This window comes from Oncorhynchus nerka, linkage group LG9a, assembly GCF_034236695.1.
Source record: "Oncorhynchus nerka isolate Pitt River linkage group LG9a, Oner_Uvic_2.0, whole genome shotgun sequence".
Lineage (NCBI taxonomy): Eukaryota > Metazoa > Chordata > Actinopteri > Salmoniformes > Salmonidae > Oncorhynchus > Oncorhynchus nerka.
In genome coordinates this window covers 30,568,926-30,591,497 of record NC_088404.1, presented here as the reverse complement: position 1 = coordinate 30,591,497, position 22,572 = coordinate 30,568,926, and the positions used below count along the sequence as shown (strand labels likewise).

The following is a 22,572-nucleotide window of genomic DNA, read 5'->3' as shown; positions in this document are numbered from 1 at the left end:
CACACACACACACACACACGCACATACGTCTCACCACGTCTATCTCAGTGTTGGAGTGTCCCATGTTACAGACGATGCAGCCGTTCTTCATCCTGTCCAGGTACTCTCTTGCTACCACATTCTTGTTGCCTGAAGACAAACACTGAGGCTTTCATAGTCAGTCATATACTGTCATAGCCTGTTATAACCTATCATAGCCTACCATAAACTACCATAGCCTATCATAACATAGCTAGCCTTCATTGTAAATAAGAATGAGTTCTTATTGACCTGTCTGGTAAAATAAAGGTAACAAAAAGCTTAAATAGCTTATTCTAAGTTATTATTTAGGGGTTAGGATTAGGGTTGGAGATGGTGTTAGGGTTAGGGCTAGTTTCTGAACCCTAACCATAACCCCAACCCTAGGTTCATGTCCACATTCAGTTCTACCCTAACCGGAGCCTCAACCCTAACCCTAACCTCTACAGCCTGATTTATACCCTACGTAGGCATGGAAGAACTACAAGTAGCTATGCAAAATGGCATTGCAATGCAGTCAATTCATAACTCGCAGAATCGCCAAGTTGCTTAGCATTGTTGCATTGTTGCATTGCATACATAAGGTATAAGGCTAAACCCTGATTCCAGTTCAGTGTCCTTTTATCAAATGTTTAATTCTTCTTTTTATTTACTTTGAACCAGTAAGGTTCTGGCTCTCCCTTTGACCAGTTCCGGGAAGCTCCAGCTCAATTTAACCACTGGTCATAACCTATCATTGCCTGTTATAACTTGTCACAGTCACATTACAGGACCACTGAGAGGGTTGGTAACCTGAGAAACACTCCTACTTGAGAGTATACATTTACAGGTACATGTTTGGCATTAAAAGGAATGTAAATGTAATTATATAGCTAACTCTTCAGAGCTGTAGTGTGTGAGAGTAAAGGCTTTCTCAGCCTACAGTCTCTCTACTGGACCATTCACATAACCTCTGTGGGTGATGACATCATGTCTTACCTGTGCAGGTGATGACCAGGTCCACCTGTCTGATGACCTCATTGAGCTTGACCAGTCTGAAGCCATCCATGCTGGGGCAGGGAGAGGTATACACAAATAGTTCAAGACCTGCTTCTGTCACCTACAGTACATGTCTACACACACACACACACACACACACACACACACACACACACACACACACACACACACACACACACACACACACACATACCAGGCCTGCAGGGCACATATGGGGTCCACCTCCGTGACATACACTACTGAGCCCATGGCCTTCAGAGCGGCAGAGCAACCTTTACCAACCTGGCCAGAGGGAGAGAGGGGAGGGAAAACATACGTCCACACAGATGGAATAAATACATAGAGAGAACACTTTACACCTCGGTGTTTAACTTCTTCGAGATAGGGGCGCTCTTTTAATTTTTGGATAAAAAACGTTCCCGTTTTAAAGAAGATATTTTGTCACGAAAAGATGCTCGACTATGCATGTAATTGACAGCTTTGGAAAGAAAAAACTCTGACGTTTCCAAAACTGCAAAGATATTATCTGTGAGTGCCCCAGAACTAATGCTACAGGCGAAACCACGATGAAGTTTCATACAGGAAATGCCCCAGATTCTGAAGGCGCTGTGTTCCAATGTCTCCTTATATGGCTGTGAATGCGCCAGGAATGAGCCTGCCCTTTCTGTCGTTTCTCCAAGGTGTCTGCAGCATTGTGACGTATTTGTAGGCATATCATTGGAAGATTGACCATAAGAGACTACATTTACCAGGTGTCCGCCCGGTGTCCTGTGTCGAAATTATTGCGTAATCTCTAGGTCCATGCGCGTTCCATTTCTTCAGAGAAAGTCAACTGCCACGAAGGATTTATCATCGATAGATATGTGAAAAACACCTTGAGGATTGATTCTAAACATTGTTTGCCATGTTTCTGTCGATATTATGGAGTTAATTTGGAAAAAAGTTCATTTAATTTTCGGGTTTTTTCTTACCCAAACGTGATGAAGAAAACGGAGCGATTTGTCAACACAAATAATCTTTTTGTAAAAACTGAACATTTGCTATCTAACTGAGAGTCTCCTCATTGAAAACATCTGAAGTTCTTCAAAGGTAAATGATTTTATTTGAATGCTTTTCTGGTTTTTGTGAAAATGTTGCATGCTGAATGCCAGGCAGAATCCTATGCTAGGCTATCAATACTGTAATGACCTGACTAGATCATAAATGAACAATTGTCCAGACAGAGGCTTGAGTTTGCGAATTGACGGTTTATTGAACCAACTTTACACAGGCTACTGTTTGGGCCGTAGCACACGCCAAATAGATGACAGATAACCCACAAGCCAATCGTGACCTTCTCTTGTGAAGCCCAGACGTAAGAGAGAGAGAGAACAAAGGCTGAACCTGGTCTTAACTTCCAATGCCCAACCCCCCTCCACGCCACTCCGCCAACCACCAGGATGCCCGGCATCAGAACATTCCAGGCATTCCCGTGATTGGCAGATAGCAGGTTGATTGACATGTCGGACCCGCGAACACCGGGTACTGGTCAGTACAACACAACCACCTCCTAGCCTAGCACATAACACACAGCTGTCTGTGCGGGTCGCTACACAGCCCCCCACCACAAAGTCCCTCGTCCCCGAGGGAACAAACAAAGTCTCTGAAGCGACCCGGAGGTCTCCTTTGCCTGCGTGGCCGTGATGGTCGCAGAGTGCCCCTCTGGGAACCAGGGGATGAAGGCAGGGATATGGGGGACAAGGAAGCGGGAGCGGGGGTAATACAGTCCGTGGTTCTGGGGAACCACGCGGTGACACAGGGGGAGACAGGGGAGTGGGCTGTCTGGAGCCTTGTCTGCGGCACCTGAGGGTGGGTGCCTGGAGAATGTCATTGCCAGAGAGGGGAATTGTGGGGGTTCCTGGGGTTTGGGGAGAAGAGGCCCCTCTGTATGGGGCTAACCTGTCCCGGTGCAGTGCCACCTTTCTCCCCTGGGAGGAAGCTGCACCCGGTACACAACCTCCCCTACCCTCTCCAGGACACTGCAGGGTCCCACCCAGTGACTGTCCAACTTGGGGCATCTGCCTTTTTTCCTTAGGGGCTGTAGACCCAGACCAGCTCCCCAGCCACAAAGTGCCTTCCCGGGTGTGCACGTCATAGTTCCTTTTCTGCCTCACACCTGCATTCACCAGCTGCTCTCTGGCGAAGGTGTGGGCTGTCTCCAGGCGGTCCTGAGTCTCCGGGCATACTCCGGCCCCGGAGGAACATGAGGGCTATCCAGGGGCCGACCAAACGCCATCTCCGCAGGGTGCGGATCTCTCTCCCCAGCATGAGGAGGGCAGGCGTGCAGGAGGTGGAGTCTTGGACGGCGGAGCGGCATGCCATGAGGACCATAGGCAGGTGCTTGTCCCAGTCACGCTGGTGTTTGGAAGAGACGATGGCCAGCTGCTGTCCAAGCGTTTTGTTGAAGCGCTCCACAAGGCCATCACTTTGAGGATGGAGAGGAGTAGTGCGGGTCTTGTGCATACCCAGCCTCTCACACATGGTGGCGAACACACGGGACTCAAAGTTTCTGCCTTGGTCGCTGTGGATGGACTCTGCAGCTCCAAACCTGCTGAACATCCCCGCTGTCAGGGCGTCGACGATGGTCTCTGCCTCCTGGTCAGGCAGAGCATAGGCCTCGGGCCATTTTGTGAAATAGTCCATGGCCGTGAGCACCCAGCGGTTTCACTGTCTGTGGTGGGGAACGGTCCAACTACATCCACTCCCACCCTCTCCATGGGAGCCCCCACTGGGAACTGTTGGAGCTGAGCATGAGAGCGGCCTGGGGGCCCTTTCTCGCTGTGCAGTTGTCACAGCGGCGACAAAAGTCCTCCACATCCCTCTTGTGCTGCCCCCAGTAGAAGCCCTGACGGAGACGGCGCAGTGTTTTTGTGACCCCAAAGTGTCCAGTCCCCACCCCCCATGAGTACTCTGGAGCACAGCCTCCCGCAATGCTTTTGGGACCACCACCTGCCACCTCTCCTCTCCCGTAGCTGACTCCTTCCATGCCCGCTGTAGCACGCCATCAGCCAGCCGCAGTCTCTCAAACTTCGACCACAACCCTTTGGTCGCGAGTGAGAGCGCTGTCACCTCTTCCCATGGTGGCCTCACCTGCGCCTCTACCCACTGTAGCACTGGCTGTAGGTCTGTGTCCCGTCCCTGCTGCTGCCGCCATTCAGCCACGTCGACAGTCTGCAGCTCACAGCAGACAGGCCCGCTCGCCCGACACACTGTGGCACAGACACCCTCCTCTGCCCGCAGCTCTCTCTCCCGTCCCTCTCTCCGTTCACAGTGGCGGCAGCCGTCTGCAGTACAGGGCCGACGGGACATGGCCGGCGTTGGAGTGGCGTGCCCCTGCCCTGTGCACCACCGTGAAGTCATACGGCTGAAGCTCCTCCAACCAGCGTGCCACCTGCCCCTCTGGCTCTCTGAAAGACATGAGCCACTGGAGAGCAGAGTGGTCAGTCCTTACAGTAAAGGGCAGACCACCCAGGTAGTACTTGAAGTGTTTGACGGAAGCCACAACAGCCAAGAGCTCCCGCCGGGTGACACAGTAGCGGCGCTCATGTTTGTCAAATGTCTTGCTACGCCACCACTCTCTCCCCCTCTGGCCCCACCTGGGCCAGCACCCCACCCATGCCCACATTGCTCGCGTCTGTGTCCAGGATAAAGGGCAAGGTGAGGTCAGGGGGGGCGAGCACGGGGGCCTCGATCAGTGCACGTTTGAGGGTGTTGAACGCCTCCTCACACTCCACTGTCCAAGTGAAAGCCTTGTCCTTCGGCAGCAGGCGGTTCAGTGGAGCAGCAACGCTTGAGAAGCCCCGTACAAACCTCCTGTAGTACGAGGCCAGGCCCAGGAAGCTCTTCAGCTGACGCTGGTTGGTGGGGGTGGGCCAGTCTCTGACAGCCCCTACCTTGTCCTCCATGGTGCTGATCCCCTCCTTCCCCACTCGGTGGCCCAAGAAGGACACCTCTCTCCTCATGAAGTGGCACTTCTCGGGGTGGAGCTTCAGACCTGCGGCAGCCACCCTCTCCAGCACACGCCGTAGCGCCCCCAGGGCTGACTGGAAGGAGCTGCCATGGGCCAGGATGTCATCGAGGTATACCAGACACTGCTGTCGGGGGATGCCATCCAGCACCCTGTCCATCAAACGCTCAAAAGTAGCTGGAGCGTTGCACAGGCCAAAGCACAGGACCTTGAACTGCCAGTGTCCTCTGTTAGTGGAGAACGCAGTTTTGGCTCTGGCCTCTGGGGAGAGGGGCACCTGCCAGTAGCCGCTGCGGAGGTCTAGTGAGGAGAACCAGGAGGACCCCTAACCAGGTCCAGCGACTCATCGATACGTGGTATGGGGTATGAGTCCTTCCTGGTTACCTCATTCAGCCGCCTGTAGTCCGCACAGAACCTCAGCTTGCCCCCCTTCTTCGGAACCATGACGACTGGCGCCGCCCAGGGGCTGTCTGAGGGCTCAATGAAGTCTGCCCGCTGCATCTCCAACACAGCCTTGTCTGCCGCCTCCTGGCGTGCCAGCGGGATACGGCGGGGACGCATCTTGATGGGTCGAGCATCACCTGTGTCGATCTCATGCTGCACCAGATGGGTCTGACCCACCTCTTCCTCACTCAACGCAAAGCTGTCTCCTGAATTCAAACAGCAACCGCCACAACCGTTCCTGCTGCTCGGGGTCAAGACCAACACAGTTCCTCCCCCATATCTCCCTCACTGCAGACAGTGTCCTCTCCTCTCCCATCTGCGGTAGCTGGGCTGGGGGTGCGGCCCGGGCTCACAGAGGGCTGTGTCATGGAGGTAGCTGGGGGAATGTAACACACCGCCGTAGGTGACAGGGGGACTGGGGAAAAGTCACACACAGCTGTGGGGAGGGGCGCAGCCATGAGTCTCTGCTGCTTTAACTGTTGGAGTAAAGGGTTTGTTGGGTTGAGTGAATGTGACATTAGGGGGGCCATGGTGACTTCCGTCCCTCCCTGGAAGCTCAGTGTGCCCCTATTTAGGTCTAACTGGCAGCCTGTGCTCCTAAGAAAGTCCAACCCCAGGATACAAGGGTCCTGCACAGCCGCCACCCACACAGGATGACGCACAGTCCTGCCCCCTACTGTCAGAGTCATTATTCCCTTCCCTTTCATGGGTGCCAGCTCACCTGTGACTGTGCGGAGCTGCACAGTTGTAGGCTCACACTGAGTCCAACCTGGCACAATATCTGGCCTCACCAGGGTTACTGTGGACCCAGTGTCCACCAGGGCGGAGCAGGGCACCCCTCCACAGTGACAGGGACATGACAAAAGTCCCCAACACAGGTCCGGCCCACCACAACAACAGGCTCCATCCGCTTGCCCTCGTCTGCTTCTGGGGGAAGTGGAGCCTTGCTTCCCTGTCTGTGCCGGTGGGCTCCTCCTGAAGATGATGGTGGTTGGGATAGAAAGCCAGGGGTCCGCACTACCCGGTCTATGCGGACCCCGAGCCGTTTCCCTGAGCTCTGGGGAACATGGGGCAATCTCGGCGCAGATGGCCTGGCTGGCCACAACCCCAGCAGACCCTGGGACCAGGGCTTGTGTTTCGTGCCGCCTGTAGCGACACAGCCCGAATGAGTTCTGTCATTTCGGCCACCCAAGCAGGCTTTTCCGGCTCCGGGCTGCTCTGCCCCCAGCTCGCACAGAGGGTGTGTCTCCCTGCACCCCCACCAAAGCCCCAGCTGAAGCCCCAGCCCACACCAGCTCCCTCTCCAAAGCCATCTCCAAGGCTGTCTGCAATGACTCAGGATGAGCCAGCTGGGTCTGTATGCGCAGCTCCGTAGGGGAGAGCGCCTGTATGAACTGGTCCCGTGCTAGCTCGCTCTGCACGGAGGGGGCATGTGAGCATATGCCCGCCGAGAGAGGCTCTCAATGTCATTAGCTAGCACCCGTAGAGGCTCTCCAGGCTGCCTGCGTCTATTCCTCAGTTCGGAGCGCAGTAGCCCGGGCTGTACACACTGTCCATAGCGCCTCCTCAGTGCTCCCACTAGAGCACCATAATCATGCCTGTCCTCGGGGCTAATCAATATCAAACAGGCCAGAGCTTCATCCGTGAGGCATAAAGCCAACTGCAGTGCCCTTTCTTCATCCGACCACCCCTAAAATGAGCTAACAGTTCAAACTGAGCATGAAAAGCTTCCCAATCCGCCTTACCGGAATACTTCGGGGTCTTAACAGATACGGACGCAGCCGGGAACTGGGCGCCGCCATGTTTGTTTACATCCTGAGCCCCAGATTCCTCGTCACGCCGCGTCGCGTCGCCACTTCGGTCCGCCCACCAGAATCCGCGCGAAATACACTCGACGAAGCACTCATATTTCAGCGGCCATCACTCTAACGTCCTCCCTCAAGCGGCCTCTGCGCTCTGACGCCCTGGCGATCTCCTCAGACAGAACCCCGACGTCCATTCACACGCACCTCCTTGGCCATAATCGTCCCCTACCTCCACCTTCACTTTCGGATTCCCTCAAGCATTTTCAATCCCCGTTTCTCACCTACGGTAGCTAGCCACATAAGTCAGCTAGCTAGCTGGCTAACTTGTATCAACGTTTTTACTTCTGACACCAATGTAATGACCTGACTAGATCATAAATGAACAATTGTCCAGACAGAGGCTTGAGTTTAATTGACGGTTTATTGAACCAACTTTACACAGGCTACTGTTTGGGCCGTAGCACACGCCAAATAGATGACAGATAACCCACAAGCCAATCGTGACCTTCTCTTGTGAAGCCCAGACGTAAGAGAGAGAGAGAACAAAGGCTGAACCTGGTCTTAACTTCCAATGCCCAACCCCCCTCCACGCCACTCCGCCAACCACCAGGATGCCCGGCATCAGAACATTCCAGGCATTCCCGTGATTGGCAGATAGCAGGTTGATTGACATGTCGGACCCCGCGAACACCGGGTACTGGTCAGTACAACACAACCACCTCCTAGCCTAGCACATAACACACAGCTGTCTGTGCGGGTCGCTACAATACTGTTACACAAATGCTTGTTTAGCTATGGTTCAAAAGCATATTTTGAAAATCTGAGATGACAGTGTTGTTAACAAAAGGCTAAGCTTGAGAGCAAATAGATTTATTTCATTTCATTTGCGATTTTCATGAATAGTTAACGTTGCGTTATGCTAACCCCATTACAGGGGCTGAGTCACTGGCTTACTGGGGCTCTCTCATGCCGTCCCTGGAGGGGGTGCGTCACCTGAGTGGGTTGATTCACTGTTGTGGTCATCCTGTCTGGGTTGGCGCCCCCCCCTTGGGTTGTGCCGTGGTGGAGATCTTTGTGGGCTATACTCAGCCTTGTCTCAGGATGGTAAGTTGGTGGTTGAAGATATCCCTCTAGTGGTGTGGGGGCTGTGCTTTGGCAAAGTGGGTGGGGTTATATCCTTCCTGTTTGGCCCTGTCCGGGGGTGTCCTCGGATGGGGCCACAGTGTCTCCTGACCCCTCCTGTCTCAGCCTCCAGTATTTATGCTGCAGTAGTTTATGTGTCGGGGGGCTAGGGTCAGTTTGTTATATCTGGAGTACTTCTCCTGTCCTATTCGGTGTCCTGTGTGAATCTAAGTGTGCGTTCTCTAATTCTCTCCTTCTCTCTTTCTTTCTCTCTCTCGGAGGACCTGAGCCCTAGGACCATGCCCCAGGACTACCTGACATGATGACTCCTTGCTGTCCCCAGTCCACCTGGCCATGCTGCTGCTTCAGTTTCAACTGACCTGAGCCCTAGGACCATGTCCCAGGACTACCTGACATGATGACTCCTTGCTGTCCCCAGTCCACCTGGCCATGCTGCTGCTCCAGTTTCAACTGTTCTGCCTTACTATTATTCGACCATGCTGGTCATTTATGAACATTTGAACATCTTGGCCATGTTCTGTTATAATCTCCACCCGGCACAGCCAGAAGAGGACTGGCCATCCCACATATGCTCTCTCTAATTCTCTCTTTCTTTCTCTCTCTCGGAGGACCTGAGCCCTAGGACCGTGCCCCAGGACTACCTGACATGATGACTCCTTGCTGTCCCCAGTCCACCTGACTGTGCTGCTGCTCCAGTTTCAACTGTTCTGCCTTATTATTATTCGACCATGCTGGTCATTTATGAACATTTGAACATCTTGGCCATGTTCTATTATAATTTCCACCCGGCACAGCCAGAAGAGGACTGGCCACCCCACATAGCCTGGTTCCTCTCTAGGTTTCTTCCTAGGTTTTGGCCTTTCTAGGGAGTTTTTCCTAGCCACCGTGCTTCTACACCTGCATTGCTTGCTGTTTGGGGTTTTAGGCTGGGTTTCTGTACAGCACTTTGAGATATCAGCTGTGAACGCACCAATTTGTAAGTCGCTCTGGATAAGAGCGTCTGCTAAATGACTTAAATGTAAATGTAATGTACGAAGGGCTATATAAATACATTTGATTTGATTTGATTTAATGAGCTTTCGAATAGATTTACACAATCCTGGATACAGGTTTTTTTCGTAGCTAAACGTGACGCAGAAAACGGAGCGATTTGTCCTAAACAAATAATATTTCAGGAAAAACTTTGCTATCTAACTGAGAGTCTCCTCATTGAAAACATCCGAAGTTCTTCAAAGGTAAATGATTTTATTTTAATGCTTTTCTGGTTTTTGTGAAAATGTTGCCTGCTGAATGCTAACGCTAAATGCTGCGCTAAATGCTACGCTAGCTATCAATACAGTTACACAAATGCTTGTTTTGCTATGGTTGAGAAGCATATTTTGAAAATCTGAGATGACAGTGTTGTTAACAAAAGGCTAAGCTTGAGAGCTAGCATATTGATTTCATTTCATTTGCGATTTTCATGAATAGTTAACGTTGCGTTATGGTAATGGGCTTGAGGCTGTAGTCACGATCCCGGATCCGGGATGGCTCGACGCAAGAAGTTAATAGGTGCTAATAAAATACTGACCTCTCCATAGCCACACACCACCACCTGCTTTCCCCCAAACATCACATCTGTAGAGCGTTTCAATCTGGGGGAGGGATGGGAGGCCAAAGGTTACACACTCAAAAGTTCTAAGGTCACACACACAAACACGCATGTTGATTCTGCGACTGTGTGTTTTCATATACGTACCCATCCAGTATGGACTCCCTGCAGCAGTAGAGGTTGTCAAACTTCTGCTTAGTAATGGAGTCATTGACGTTCATAGCAGGGACACACAGTCTCCCTGCCTTGGACAGCTGGTACAGCCTTCGGAAGAAGGGGAACACTGCTACCTCAGCACTACACATAGGCTGTGTCCTAAATGTCCCCTTTTAACTATGTAGCGCACTACTTTTGACCAGGGCCCTTAAGGGAATATTGTGTAAATTGGGACACAGACAAAGTATACCAGTATAATGATGTCACAAGTGTTAGCTTCTTTCATTCAATTTATATTGCCACATGCTTTAATGAGCTGTCCTTATTCACACATGTGACTCACATGAGTCACACAAGTTGTAATGACTAAGGCAAACAATAGGCTTATCATACCTGAAATATTCATTGTTTTAGATAAGAGTGTCTTCTAATCTAAAAGGTATTTCACAACAATCAGTGACACGTGTGCTCCAATCCCACCTGTGAACCCCTGTGACACTCTCTTCCACGATTCCCTTGATCATCTTGAACATGTTGGGGTATTTCTTAAAGATCCAGTGGGTCAGGTCTCCCCCGTCATCCAGGATCTGAGAAAAACAGAATCCACCCATGACTGTATCCATCCGGATCATAGCTGTCTAATGTGAGAGCTAGGCCTGTACTGTACCACATTAAGAGAGAGACAGGTAGGTAGGCCTATACTGTACTGTACCATATTGGGCTGCCAGGCCTCCAGGCTGACACAGCGGTCAATACACCACCAGAAGTCATCCTCCGACTCCCCCTTCCATGCAAACACAGAGAAGCCTGAGAGAGACAGAGAGATAATATGAGAGAGAGAGAGAAGACAGAGAGAGAGAGAATATGTGAGAGAATATGAGAGAGAGAGAATATGTGAGAGAATATGAGAGAGAGAGAAGACAGAGAGAGAAGACATATAGAGAGAGAGAAGACAGAGAGAGAGAATATGAGAGAGAGAGAGAGAGAGAATATGAGAGAGAGAGAATATGAGCGAGAGAGAGAGAGAGGAGAGAGAAAGAGAGACGAGAGAGAGAGAAGACAGAGAGAGAGAGAGAATATGAGAGAGAGAGAGAGAGAGAGAGAGAAATAGAGGAGATAGAGAGAGAGAGAATATGAGAGAGAGAGGACAGAGAGAGAATATGAGAGAGAGAGGACAGAGAGAGAGAGAGAGAGAGAGAGAGAGAGAGAGAGAGAGAGAGAGAAGATAGAGAGAAGACAGAGAGAGAGAGAGATAATATGAGAGAGAGAGAGAGAGAGAAAGAGAGAAAACAGAGAGAGAGAGGACAGAGAGAGAGAGAGAGAGAGAGAGAGAGAGAGAGAGAGAGAGAGAGAGAGTGAAGAACAAACACCATTGTAAATACAACTCATAGTTATGCTTATTTATTTTCCCTTGTGTACTTTAACCAGTTGTACATTGTTACAACACTGTATATATATATATACATATATAAAATATGACATTTTTAATGTCTTTATTGTTTTGAAACTTCTGTATGTGTAATGTGTACTGTTAATTTTTATTGTTTATTTCACTTTTGTATATCATCTACCTCACTTGCTTTGGCAATGTTAACACATGTTTCCCATTCCAATAAAGCCCCTTGAATTGAATTGATTTGAGAGAGAGAGAGAGAGAGAGAAATACTGTGTGTCTCTCACCTCCCTCAGCAAGAGCTGCAGCCACAGCATTCTGGGTGGAGTAGATGTTACAGGCTGCCCAGCGACACTGAGCCCCCAACGCAGACAGAGTCTCCATCAAGACCTACAGGTATGCACATGTATACACACACACGCAGTCCAATTCAGTTTGTGTATGTGTGTGTATGTGCGTGATTCAGTGTCTGTTTGTGTGTACATGTGTGTGTGTGCGTGCATGCATACTCACAGCGGTCTGAGCGGTGATGTGAGTGCAGCCCACTACTTTAGCACCAACCAGCGGCTTTTCGCCCCCTGATCTCTTTCTCAGGGCCATCAGAGCTGGCATCTCTACAAAGACAGAGAAGGGAGAAGGAGGAATGGGGGAAAGAGAGAGTGAGAGACAGAGAGAAAGAGGGAGAGAACCTGACAGACCTTGAGTATTGTTTCCAACCTCTTTCTTACCTTACTCTTTCCCACGCACGCACACACACACACACACACACCACACCCTCCATTCCATCCTCCATTCCCTCTCACCTTGTTCAGCAATCTCGATCTCCCTGCGTCCAAAGTCGGCCTGTTTGATGTTCTTGATGCAGAAGTCTTGATGTCCCTTAGAGCTCCTCTGCTGCCTGTCTCTAGGAGACATCTCATCCTCTGAACTGTCTGTGTACGACGCAGCTAAGGGTTTGTGTGTGAGGGGAGGTAAGGGGGTGATAGAGTAATCAACATCAGGCACAATGAAACAGTATGAACGAGATAAATCATCTAGGCCTCACGAAAGCTCTCATTTGACCAAATAGTCAAAAGTTAACAGCTGTGTGATATTTCAGGTCTGAGGTTTAACTACATGCTACGTACAGTCTGGATTACCCCCCCCCCCCCCACCAGACAGATTAGGAGTAAATGAAAAATGGTAATTCCTCTGAAGACTTTATGCCTTGGACTAATCTATATGCCTTGGACTAATCTATATGTAACCAGCCCTCTGTTCCCCAGATGCTGTGACCACAACCAGCTACATGGGTCGGCTGTACACAGAGACAAAACACACCATGCTGAAGAAGGGTTAAAAGCAGTGGGTGCATGTGTGGATACCTGAGCTGTAGCTGTCTGTGGAGGAATGGGAGAGGGAGCGGGACAGGGAGCGACGACCGGTCTTAGTGAGACGTTTGTTAAACTCCTGCTTCTGATCAGCAAACTGGATTTGCTGCAGAGAGAGAAAGAGAGAGAGAGAGAGAGAGAGAGAGAGTTACTTTTGAGGCAAGAGAAACAGACAAGGTTAGAAGGACGCCAGGGTTATATCCACCGCATTGTCCAAGGCATTATATAAACCTCCTTCTTTTACTCAACATAAGGAACAAAACACACAAAAGGAGGCACAGATGATTCAGGAGGTTCACATAGTTCTCTCACTCTCTCACCATAGCTCACACTCACACACCTTCCCTCTCTCCCTAACACACTCTTCATAACACGCTCACCGTCTCTCACTAACCCACTTTCATTCTCTTTCCCTTATCCATGTCTCTTTCTTTTCATAGTCCCCTTTTTTCTCTCCCCTCTCTCCGTCTCACCATCCAGTGCGGTGGTTGGAAGACAGGGCTGGTGGAGGGTTCCCACTTAGCCATGCCTGCTGTCTGCTCCCTCTGACACAGTCTATGCTTCTTTTACCCACTCAGCCTTGTTCAATTAAGCCAGGTTCAGTCCAGTCTGCCCCAGTCTCTGCCTCTTATTCCCACTTGGTACAGCCTAGACCAATCCAGTCCAATCTCATCCAGCCTGGTAGCATAGTCTGGTTAGGTTAGGTGCTAGGACTCTTCTTTTTAAAGTCGTGCACCACTCTCCCTAAAACTCCCCGCCCACCGGGCTCTGTTCTACCTAATACTCCATTCCAAAGTGACACACACACATCATCCTGGTCTCATATACTAAACGTAACATAGTACATGTAATTCCGGGGTACTCAAATTAGTATTATATGTTACGTTTGGTATGGTTACATGAAACAGATGGTTACTTAAGGAAAAAATTAAAGTAGGGTGGTTGGTCTGGAGTATAACGTGAATGTCTAGCAACGCATCATGGACAACATTTGAACTAATTAGCACTTTTCAAGTACTTGCTACTTTGCAGCTATTTACCATGTTAGCTAACCCTTCCCCAAACCAAACCATAACTCTATCCTTAAACCTTTTAGCTAACCCTTCCCCTATCCTTAACCCTTTAGCTAACCCTTCCCCTATCCTTAACCCTTCCCCTAAACTTAACCCTTTTAGCTAACCCTTCCCCTATCCTTAACCTTTTTAGCTAACCCTTCCCCAAACCAAACCATAACTCTATCCTTAACCCTTTTAGCTAACCCTTCCCCTATCCTTAACCCTTTTAGCTAACCCTTCCCCTATCCTTAACCCTTTTAGCTAACCCTTCCCCAAACCAAATCATAACTCTATCCTTAACCCTTGTAGCTAACCCTTCCCCAAACCAAACCATAACTCTATCCTTAACCCTTTTAGCTAACCCTTCCCCTATCCTTAACACTTTTAGCTAACCCTTCCCCTATCCTTAACCCTTCCCCTATCCTTAACACTTTTAGCTAACCCTTCCCCTAACCTTAACCCTTTTAGCTAACCCTTCCCCTATCCTTAACCCTTTTAGCTAACCCTTCCCCAAACCAAATCATAACTCTATCCTTAACCCTTTAGCTAACCCTTCCACTATCCTTAACCCTTTAGCTTACCCTTCCCCTATCCTTAACACTTTTAGCTAACACTTCCCCTATCCTTAACCCTTGTAGCTAACCCTTCCCCTATCCTTAACCCTTTTAGCTAACCCTTCCCCTATCCTTAACCCTTTTAGCTAACCCTTCCCCTATCCTTAACCCTTTTAGCTAACCCTTCCCCTAACCTTAACCCTTTTAGCTAACCCTTCCCCTAACCTTAACTCTTTTAGCTAACCCTTCCCCTATGCTTAACACTTTTAGCTAACCCATCCCCTATCCTTAACCCTTTTAGCTAACCCTTCCCCTATCCTTAACCCTTTTAGCTAACCCTTCCCCTATCCTTAACCCTTTTAGCTAACCCTTCCCCTATCCTTAACATTTTTAGCTAACCCTTCCCCTATCCTTAACCCTTTTAGCTAACTCCTAAACTTAACCCTAACTCCTAACCCTAGCCGAGCTAATGTTATCCATCTAGCTAGAATTCGTAACATATCATATGTTTTTCAAATTTGTAACATATTGTAAGTTTACAAATTTGTAACATATTGTACGTTTTTCAAATTTTTAACATATAACATGAATTGTAATTCGTGACATATCATACAAAATGGGAGATGGACATCCACAAATGAATACATATCATACGAAACGTAACATGTCATACTAAATTGAGCGTCTCGGATTTACATACAGAATAATACAAAATGCTCTGAGACCTGGGTTGCACTCTCTCTCACACACACACACACACACACACACACACACACACACACACATTTACAGTCTAATACTCTCAGAATAGTTTTCTGGCTTGACCCCCCCTCACACATGCACACCCACACACTGGTGTTAGGCCGTGGGTACACCCCTTGTCTTATGCGGTCCGAGTGGAGCCGAGTTGGCAGCTCTTAATAGGATTAGCTGATAAGGGTCGTAGGTCAGTCAGAAGTCTGTGGAGCTGAATTCCTGACTTCAGATCCCCCACACCGGGCCACATTCCAATTCTACAACAATGCTGACTTCAGATCCCCCACTCAAGAACACATTCCATTTTTACCATTAGCACCCTTCCCCTAGCCCAGGGCTATTCAAACCTTGAGGTTTGCAGCACTGCTGGTTTTCATCCTTCCCATCTAATCTGGGTCTGTTTCTGATTTTTGACACTTTCCATTTCTACCCATAGACCCTTTCCCTTCACCAGAATGTATCGTTTGGTGAGGGCTGCACAATACTACTTATTTTTTAAATCAGAAACATACCCTGCCTGAATCACCCTCAATCACCCTCCAATGGTTAACGGGTGGATCATAAGACCCATAAAGGCCATATGTGCTGCTCAGGATCAAACTGTCCACTTACTACCTCGTTAAGAGCTGCCTCGTTAAGAGTTGCCTCATTAAAGGTAATTAACCTCACAGTCTTTCTAATGGTTTATAATGAGGGTCAATATGACTGCGTTTACACAGGCAGCCCAATTTTTTTTTACCAATCACATCAGACCTTTTCACATCAGATCTTTTTCAGAGCTGACCTGATTGGTCAAAAGACCAATTCATGAAAAAAATATCAGAATTGGGCTGCCTGTGTAAACGCAGGCTAAGAAACAGTTTCTCATGGTAAATTACTGTACTTCCTCAAGAGAGATTCTCACATGAATAGCTCACATTTCTGTCCTGTCCTATTCCTTGCGCATGGTGAGCACTCAGAGAGAGATGAACATAGAGAGTTACAGAATGTCAAACAAGCCAATGTGTAACTCTAATCAGAGATATTTCAGTTATAAACCATTTGTATGCTATTTACTGGATCGTAGCCTACATGTATTTGTACTGTATTGCTGCCCTGTCTGAGCAGCTGAACTGAGATGTGGGATGGCTCATCTGGGCTGCCACAGGAGGCCAGTGTTTTCTACAGAGCTCATTTGTCCACAAACAAACTCACACAGGGCACCACCTTCCCATTAACCTTCTCCTATTTCCCCTCAGGAGTCTGAAAAGATTTGGCATGGGTCCTCAGATCCTCAAAAGGTTTTACAGCTGCAACACTGGTTGCGTCACTGCCTGGTACAGCAACTGCTCGGCACTACAGAGGGTAGTGCGTACGGCCCAGTACATCACTGGAGCTAAGCTGCCTGCCATCCAGGACCTCTACACCAGGCGGTGTCCGAGGAAGGCCCTAAAAATTGTCAATGACCCCATCCACCAAAGTCATAGACTGTTCTCTCTGCTACCGCATGGCAAGCGGTACTGGAGCGCCAAGTCTAGGTCCAAAATGCTTCTTAACAGCTTTTACCCCCAAGCCATAAGACTCCTGAACAGGTAATCAAATGGCTACCCAGACTATTTGCATTGTGTCACGCCGCAGTGACGCCTGCTGCTACTCTCTGTTTATCATCTATGCATAGTCACTTTAACTCTACCTACATGTACATATTACCTCGATTAGCCCGACTAACCGGTGCCCCCGCACATTGACTCTGTACTAGTGCCCCCTATATAGCCTCGCTACTGTTGTTTTCACTGTTATTTTCCTTTTTTCTCTTTACTTATCTATTGTTTACCTAATACCTATTTTTTACTTAAAAATTGCACCGTTGGTTAGAGCTTGTAAGTAAGCATTTCACTGTAAGGTCTACTACACCTGTTGTATTCAGCATTTCACTGTAAGGTCTACTACACCTGTTGTATTCAGCATTTCACTGTAAGGTCTACTACACCTGTTGTATTCGGCGCACGTGACAAATAAACTTTGATTTGATGACAAAACAGCCCTGACCCTGAACCGCCCCTATTCCCTTCCACTAGATCCCTAAAGCAGCTCTGCCCTATCTGATCCCTTCAGGTGTGAATACAACAGGAAGGTAGAGCCTTGGGGAAGGGGCTTAGGGTTGTTTCTGGTCAGCCTGTGGTGTAAACATAGAAACATGTGAGACCCCATAGTAAACAATAATAATAACAGCTATAGCATGATAAGAACACAAACCATACAGGATGAGTTAACATTGTTGGGGAAAGGGAGGGGATGGATATCGGAGGTAGAACTCTGTACAAACTGTAGAAAGACTGTAGAAATCACTGATCCTATGTAGAGTCGTGGCCAAAAGTTTTGAGAATAACACAAATAAAAAATGTCACAAAGTCTGCTGCCTCAGTTTGTATGATGGTAATTTGCAAATACTTCAGAATGTTATGAAGAGTGATGAATTGCAATTAATTGCAAAGTCCCTCTTTACCATGTAAATGAACTGAATCCCCCAAAAACATTTCCACTGCATTTCAGCCCTGCCACAAAAGGACCAGCTGACATCATGTCCATGATTCTCTCGTTAACACAGGTGTGAGTGTTGACGAGGACAAGGCTGGAGATTACTCTGTCATGCTGATTGAGTTCGAATAACAGACTGGAAGCTTCAAAAGGAGGGTGGTGCTTGGAATCATTGTTTTTCCTCTGTCAACCGTGGTTACTTGCAAGGAAACATGTGCCGTCATCATTGCTTTGCACAAAAAGGTCTTCACAGGCAAGGATATTGCTGCCAATAAGATTGCACCTAAATCAACCATTTATCGGATCATCAAGAACTTCAAGGAGAGCGGTTCAATTGTTGTGAAAAAGGATTCAGGGCGCCCAAGAAAGTCCAGCAAGAGCCAGGACCGTCTCCTAAAGTTGATTCAGCTGCGGGATTGGGGCAACCCCAGTACAGAGCTTGCTCAGGAATGGCAGCAGGCAGGTGTGAGTGCATCTGAACGCACAGTGCGGTGAATACTTTTGGAGGATGGCCTGGTGTCAAGAAGGGCAGCAAAGAAGCCACTTCTCTCTGGGAAAAACATCAGGAACAGACTGATATTCTGCAAAAGGTACAGGGATTTGACTGCTGAGGACTGAGGTAAAGTCATTTTCTCTGATGAATCCCCTTTCCGATCGTTTGGGGCATTTGGAAAAAAGCTTGTCCGGAAAAGACAAGGTGAGCGCTACCATCAGTCCTGTGTCATGCCAACAGTAAGGCATCCCGAGACCATTCATGTGTGGGGTTGCTTCTCAGCCAAGGGAGTGGGCTCACTCACAATTTTGACTAGAACACAGCCATGAATAAAGAATGGTACCAACACATCCTCTGAGAGCAACTTCTCCCAACCATCCAGGAACAGTTTGGTGATGAACAATGCCTTTTCCAGCATGATGGAGCACCTTGCCATAAGGCAAATGTGATAACTAAGTTGCCGGGGAACAAAACATTAATATTTTGGGTCCATGGCCAGGAAACTCCCCAGACCTTAATCCCAAAAATCAAATCAAATTTATTTGTCATATACACATGGTTAGCAGATGTTAATGCGAGTGTAGCGAAATGCTTGTGCTTCTAGTTCCGACAATGCAGTAATAACCAACAAGTAATCTAACTAACAATTCCAAAACTACTGTCTTATGCACAGTGTAAGGGGATAAGAATATGTACATAAAGATATATGAATGAGTGATGGTACAGAGCAGCATAGGCAAGATACAGTAGATGGTATCGAGTACAGTATATACATATGAGATGAGTATGTAAACAAAGTGGCATAGTTAAAGTGGCTAGTGATACATGTATTACATAAGGATGCAGTAGATGATATAGAGTACAGTATATACATATTCATATGAGATGAATAATGTAGGGTATGTAAACATTATATTAGGTAGCATTGTTTAAAGTGGCTAGTGATATATTTTACATAATTTCCCATCAATTCCCATTATTAAAGTGGCTGGAGTTGAGTCAGTGTGTTGGCAGCAGCCACTCAATGTTAGTGGTGGCTGTTTAAGAGTCTGATGGCCTTGAGATAGAAGCTGTTTTTCAGTCTCTCGGTCCCAGCTTTGATGCACCTGTACTGACCTCGCCTTCTGGATGATAGCGGGGTGAACAGGCAGTGGCTCGGGTGGTTGTTGTCCTTGATGATCTTTATGGCCTTCCTGTAACATCGGGTGGTGTAGGTGTCCTGGAGGGCAGGTAGTTTGCCCCTGGTGATGCGTTGTGCAGACCTCACTACCCTCTGGAGAGCCTTACGGTTGTGGGCGGAGCAGTTGCCGTACCAGGCGGTGATACAGCCCGCCAGGATGCTCTCGATTGTGCATCTGTAGAAGTTTGTGAGTGCTTTTGGTGATAAGCCACATTTCTTCAGCCTCCTAAGGTTGAAGAGGCGCTGCTGCGCCTTCTTCACAATGCTGTCTGTGTGAGTGGACCAATGTCTGTGTGATGTGTATGCCGAGGAACTTGTGGTCAATCCTCAAGAGGCGGGTGGACAAACAAAACCCCACAAATTCTGACAAATTCCAAGCATTGATTATGCAAGAATGGGGTGCCATCAGTCTGGAAGTGGCCCAGAAGTTATTTGACAGCATGCCAGGGAGGATTGCAGAGGTCTTGAAAAAGAAGGGTCAACACTGCAAATATTAACTCTTTGCATCAACTTCATGTAATTGTCAATAAAAGTCTTTGACACGTATGAAATGCTTGTAATTATACTTCAGTATTCCATAGTAACATCTGACAAAAATATCTAGACACTGAGACAGCAAACTTTGTGGAAATTAATATTTGTGTCATTCTCAAAACTTTTGGCCACGACTGTACTAACCAGACCCATAAGGCTCTCTTCCTACGTAGATACTGCGGCTGTTGAAGCAGAATACACTCACTGACATTGAACAGAAAGGTAAATACTGCCTGCACTTAAATGAGCTGATCTGATTAAAAGGACTACATAAACCCACACATTTTTATAACACTAGTAGCCTTTCCCCTGAGAAAAGGTGCATAGCTGAGTATACTCAAACTGCTGCTTGATCTTTCACACACAAGGAAGGATACCGAACTGAATGGCCTCAAATCATAAGAGAGCACGAGTTAACTGAATGACGACACAGTCCCAAGAGAGGGATGATCTGAGCCACTGTGATTAAAGATGGACGGACAGATACATGTTATTTAATTAAAGGCTCTGATTTAAAAGTGTAGTTCACCGCAAATTATGAAATTACTTATGTGTTTCCTTACCTTGAATGTACTCTATGGGCCAGGAGAAATTTGGATCCACACTCTGGATGCAACTAATCCACTCTCAAATAACTAAATCACATACAGCAGAGGTACCTTCCCCACAGAGAGGTAGAAGTAATTCAACCTGGTGAGGATGCAGATACCTTGATACAGATTGACTGAACTAGAGATACCAGAGACTAGAACAGAGAGATCCTTGATGAAAACCCTTCCTCAGAGAGCTCAGGACCTCAAACTGGGGCGAAGGTTCACCTTCCAACAAGACAACGACCCTAAGCACACAGCCAAGACAACTAAGTAGTGGCTTCAGGACAAGTCTCTGAATGTCCTTTGAACAGAGGTTGAACATCTCTGGAGACACCTGAAAATAGCTGTGCAGCGACGCTCCCGATCCATCCTGACAGAGCTTAAGAGAATCTGCAGGGAAGAATGGGAGAAACTCCCCAAATTCAGGTGTGCCAGGCTTGTAGCGTCATACAAAAGAAGACTCAAGGCTGTAACTGCTGCCAAAGGTGCTTCATCAAAGTACTGAGTAAAGGGTCTGAATACTTGTGTAAATGTGATATTTCCGTTTCTTTATTTTTATGCATTTGCAAAAAATTCTAAAAAACAGTTTTTGCATTGTCATTATGGGGTATCGTGTGTAGATTGATGAGAGTAAAAAACAATTTGATCCATTTTAGATTAAGGCTGTAACGTAACAAAATGTGGAAAAGGTCAAGGTGTCTGAATACGTTCATATTTCAGCCACACCTGTTGCTGACAGGTGTATAACATCGAGCCCACAGCAATGCAATTTCCATAGACAAACATTGGCAGTAGAATGGCCTTACCGGAGAGCTCAGTAACTTTCAATGTGGCACCGTCATAGCATGTCACCTTTCCAACAAGTCAGTTCATCAAATGTCTGCCCTGCTAGAGCTGCCCCGGTCAACTGTAAGTGCTGTTATTCTGCCCTGCTAGAGATGCCCCGGTCAACTGTAAGTGCTGTTATTGTGAAGTGGAAAGTCTTGGAGCAACAACGGCTCAGCCGCGAGGTGGTAGGCCACACAAGCTCATAGAATGGGACCAACGAGTGCTGAAGCGCATAGCGTGTAAAAATCATCTGTCCTGGGTTGCAACACTCACTATCGAGTTACAAACTGCCTCTGTAAGCAACTTCAGCACAATAACTCTTCTTCGGGAGCTTAATGAAAGGGGTTTCCATGGCCGAGCAGCCGCACGAAAGCCTAAGATCAACATGCGCAATACCAAGTGTCGGATGGAGTAGTGTAAAGCTTGCCGCCATTGGACTCTGGAGCAGTGGAAACGCATTCAGTGGATGAATCACACTTCACCATCTGGCAGTCCGACTGACGAATCTGGGATTGGCAAATGCCAGAAGACTGCTACTTGCCACAATGAAAAGTGCCAACTGGTAAGATTGGTGGAGGAAGAATAATGGTCTGGGGCTGTTTTTTATGGTTCTGGTTAGGCCCCTTAGTTCCAGTGAAGGGAAATCTTAATGCTACAGTATACAATGACATTCTAGATGATTATGTGCTTCTAAATTTGTGGCAACAGTTTGGTGAAAGCCCTTTCCTGTTTCAGCATGACAATGCCCCCGTACACAAAGCAAGGTCCATACAGAAATAATTTGTCGAGATCAGTGTGGAAGAACTTGACTGGCCTGCATAGAGCCCTGACCTCAACCACATCGAACACCTTTGGGATGATTTCGAACGCCGACTGCAAGCCAGTCCTAATCGCCCAACATCAGTGCCCGACTTCACTAATACTCTTGTTGCTGAATCGAAGTTCCGCAGCAATGTTCCAACATCTAGTGGAAAGTCTTCCCAGAAGGTTATAGCAGCAAAGGGTGGACCAACTCCATTGTAATGCCCATGATTTTGGAATGAGATGTTTGACAAGTAGGTGTCCACATACTTTTGGTCATTTAGTGTGCCTTGATACAGATTGACTGTAATAAAGAGACCAGTGACAGAGTCTAGA

The 22,572-nt window shown here is 47.8% G+C and overlaps 1 protein-coding gene across 1 annotated transcript in view; it reads right to left on the bottom strand.

Annotated features, from left to right (window-relative positions):
* The window catches only part of LOC115134171 (putative adenosylhomocysteinase 3), a 51,121-nt gene that overhangs the window by 3,959 nt on the left and 24,590 nt on the right, over window positions 1-22,572 (bottom strand). The window contains exons 2-12 of the mRNA XM_029667873.2: window positions 12,920-13,031; window positions 12,359-12,502; window positions 12,069-12,169; window positions 11,843-11,945; window positions 10,875-10,969; window positions 10,643-10,749; window positions 10,154-10,270; window positions 9,986-10,049; window positions 1,211-1,299; window positions 997-1,067; window positions 35-129 (exon numbers count right to left, since the gene is read on the bottom strand). Of these exons, the coding sequence (XP_029523733.1) occupies window positions 35-129; window positions 997-1,067; window positions 1,211-1,299; window positions 9,986-10,049; window positions 10,154-10,270; window positions 10,643-10,749; window positions 10,875-10,969; window positions 11,843-11,945; window positions 12,069-12,169; window positions 12,359-12,502; window positions 12,920-13,031 (1,098 nt within the window). The remainder of the gene's footprint in view (window positions 1-34; window positions 130-996; window positions 1,068-1,210; window positions 1,300-9,985; window positions 10,050-10,153; window positions 10,271-10,642; window positions 10,750-10,874; window positions 10,970-11,842; window positions 11,946-12,068; window positions 12,170-12,358; window positions 12,503-12,919; window positions 13,032-22,572) is intronic.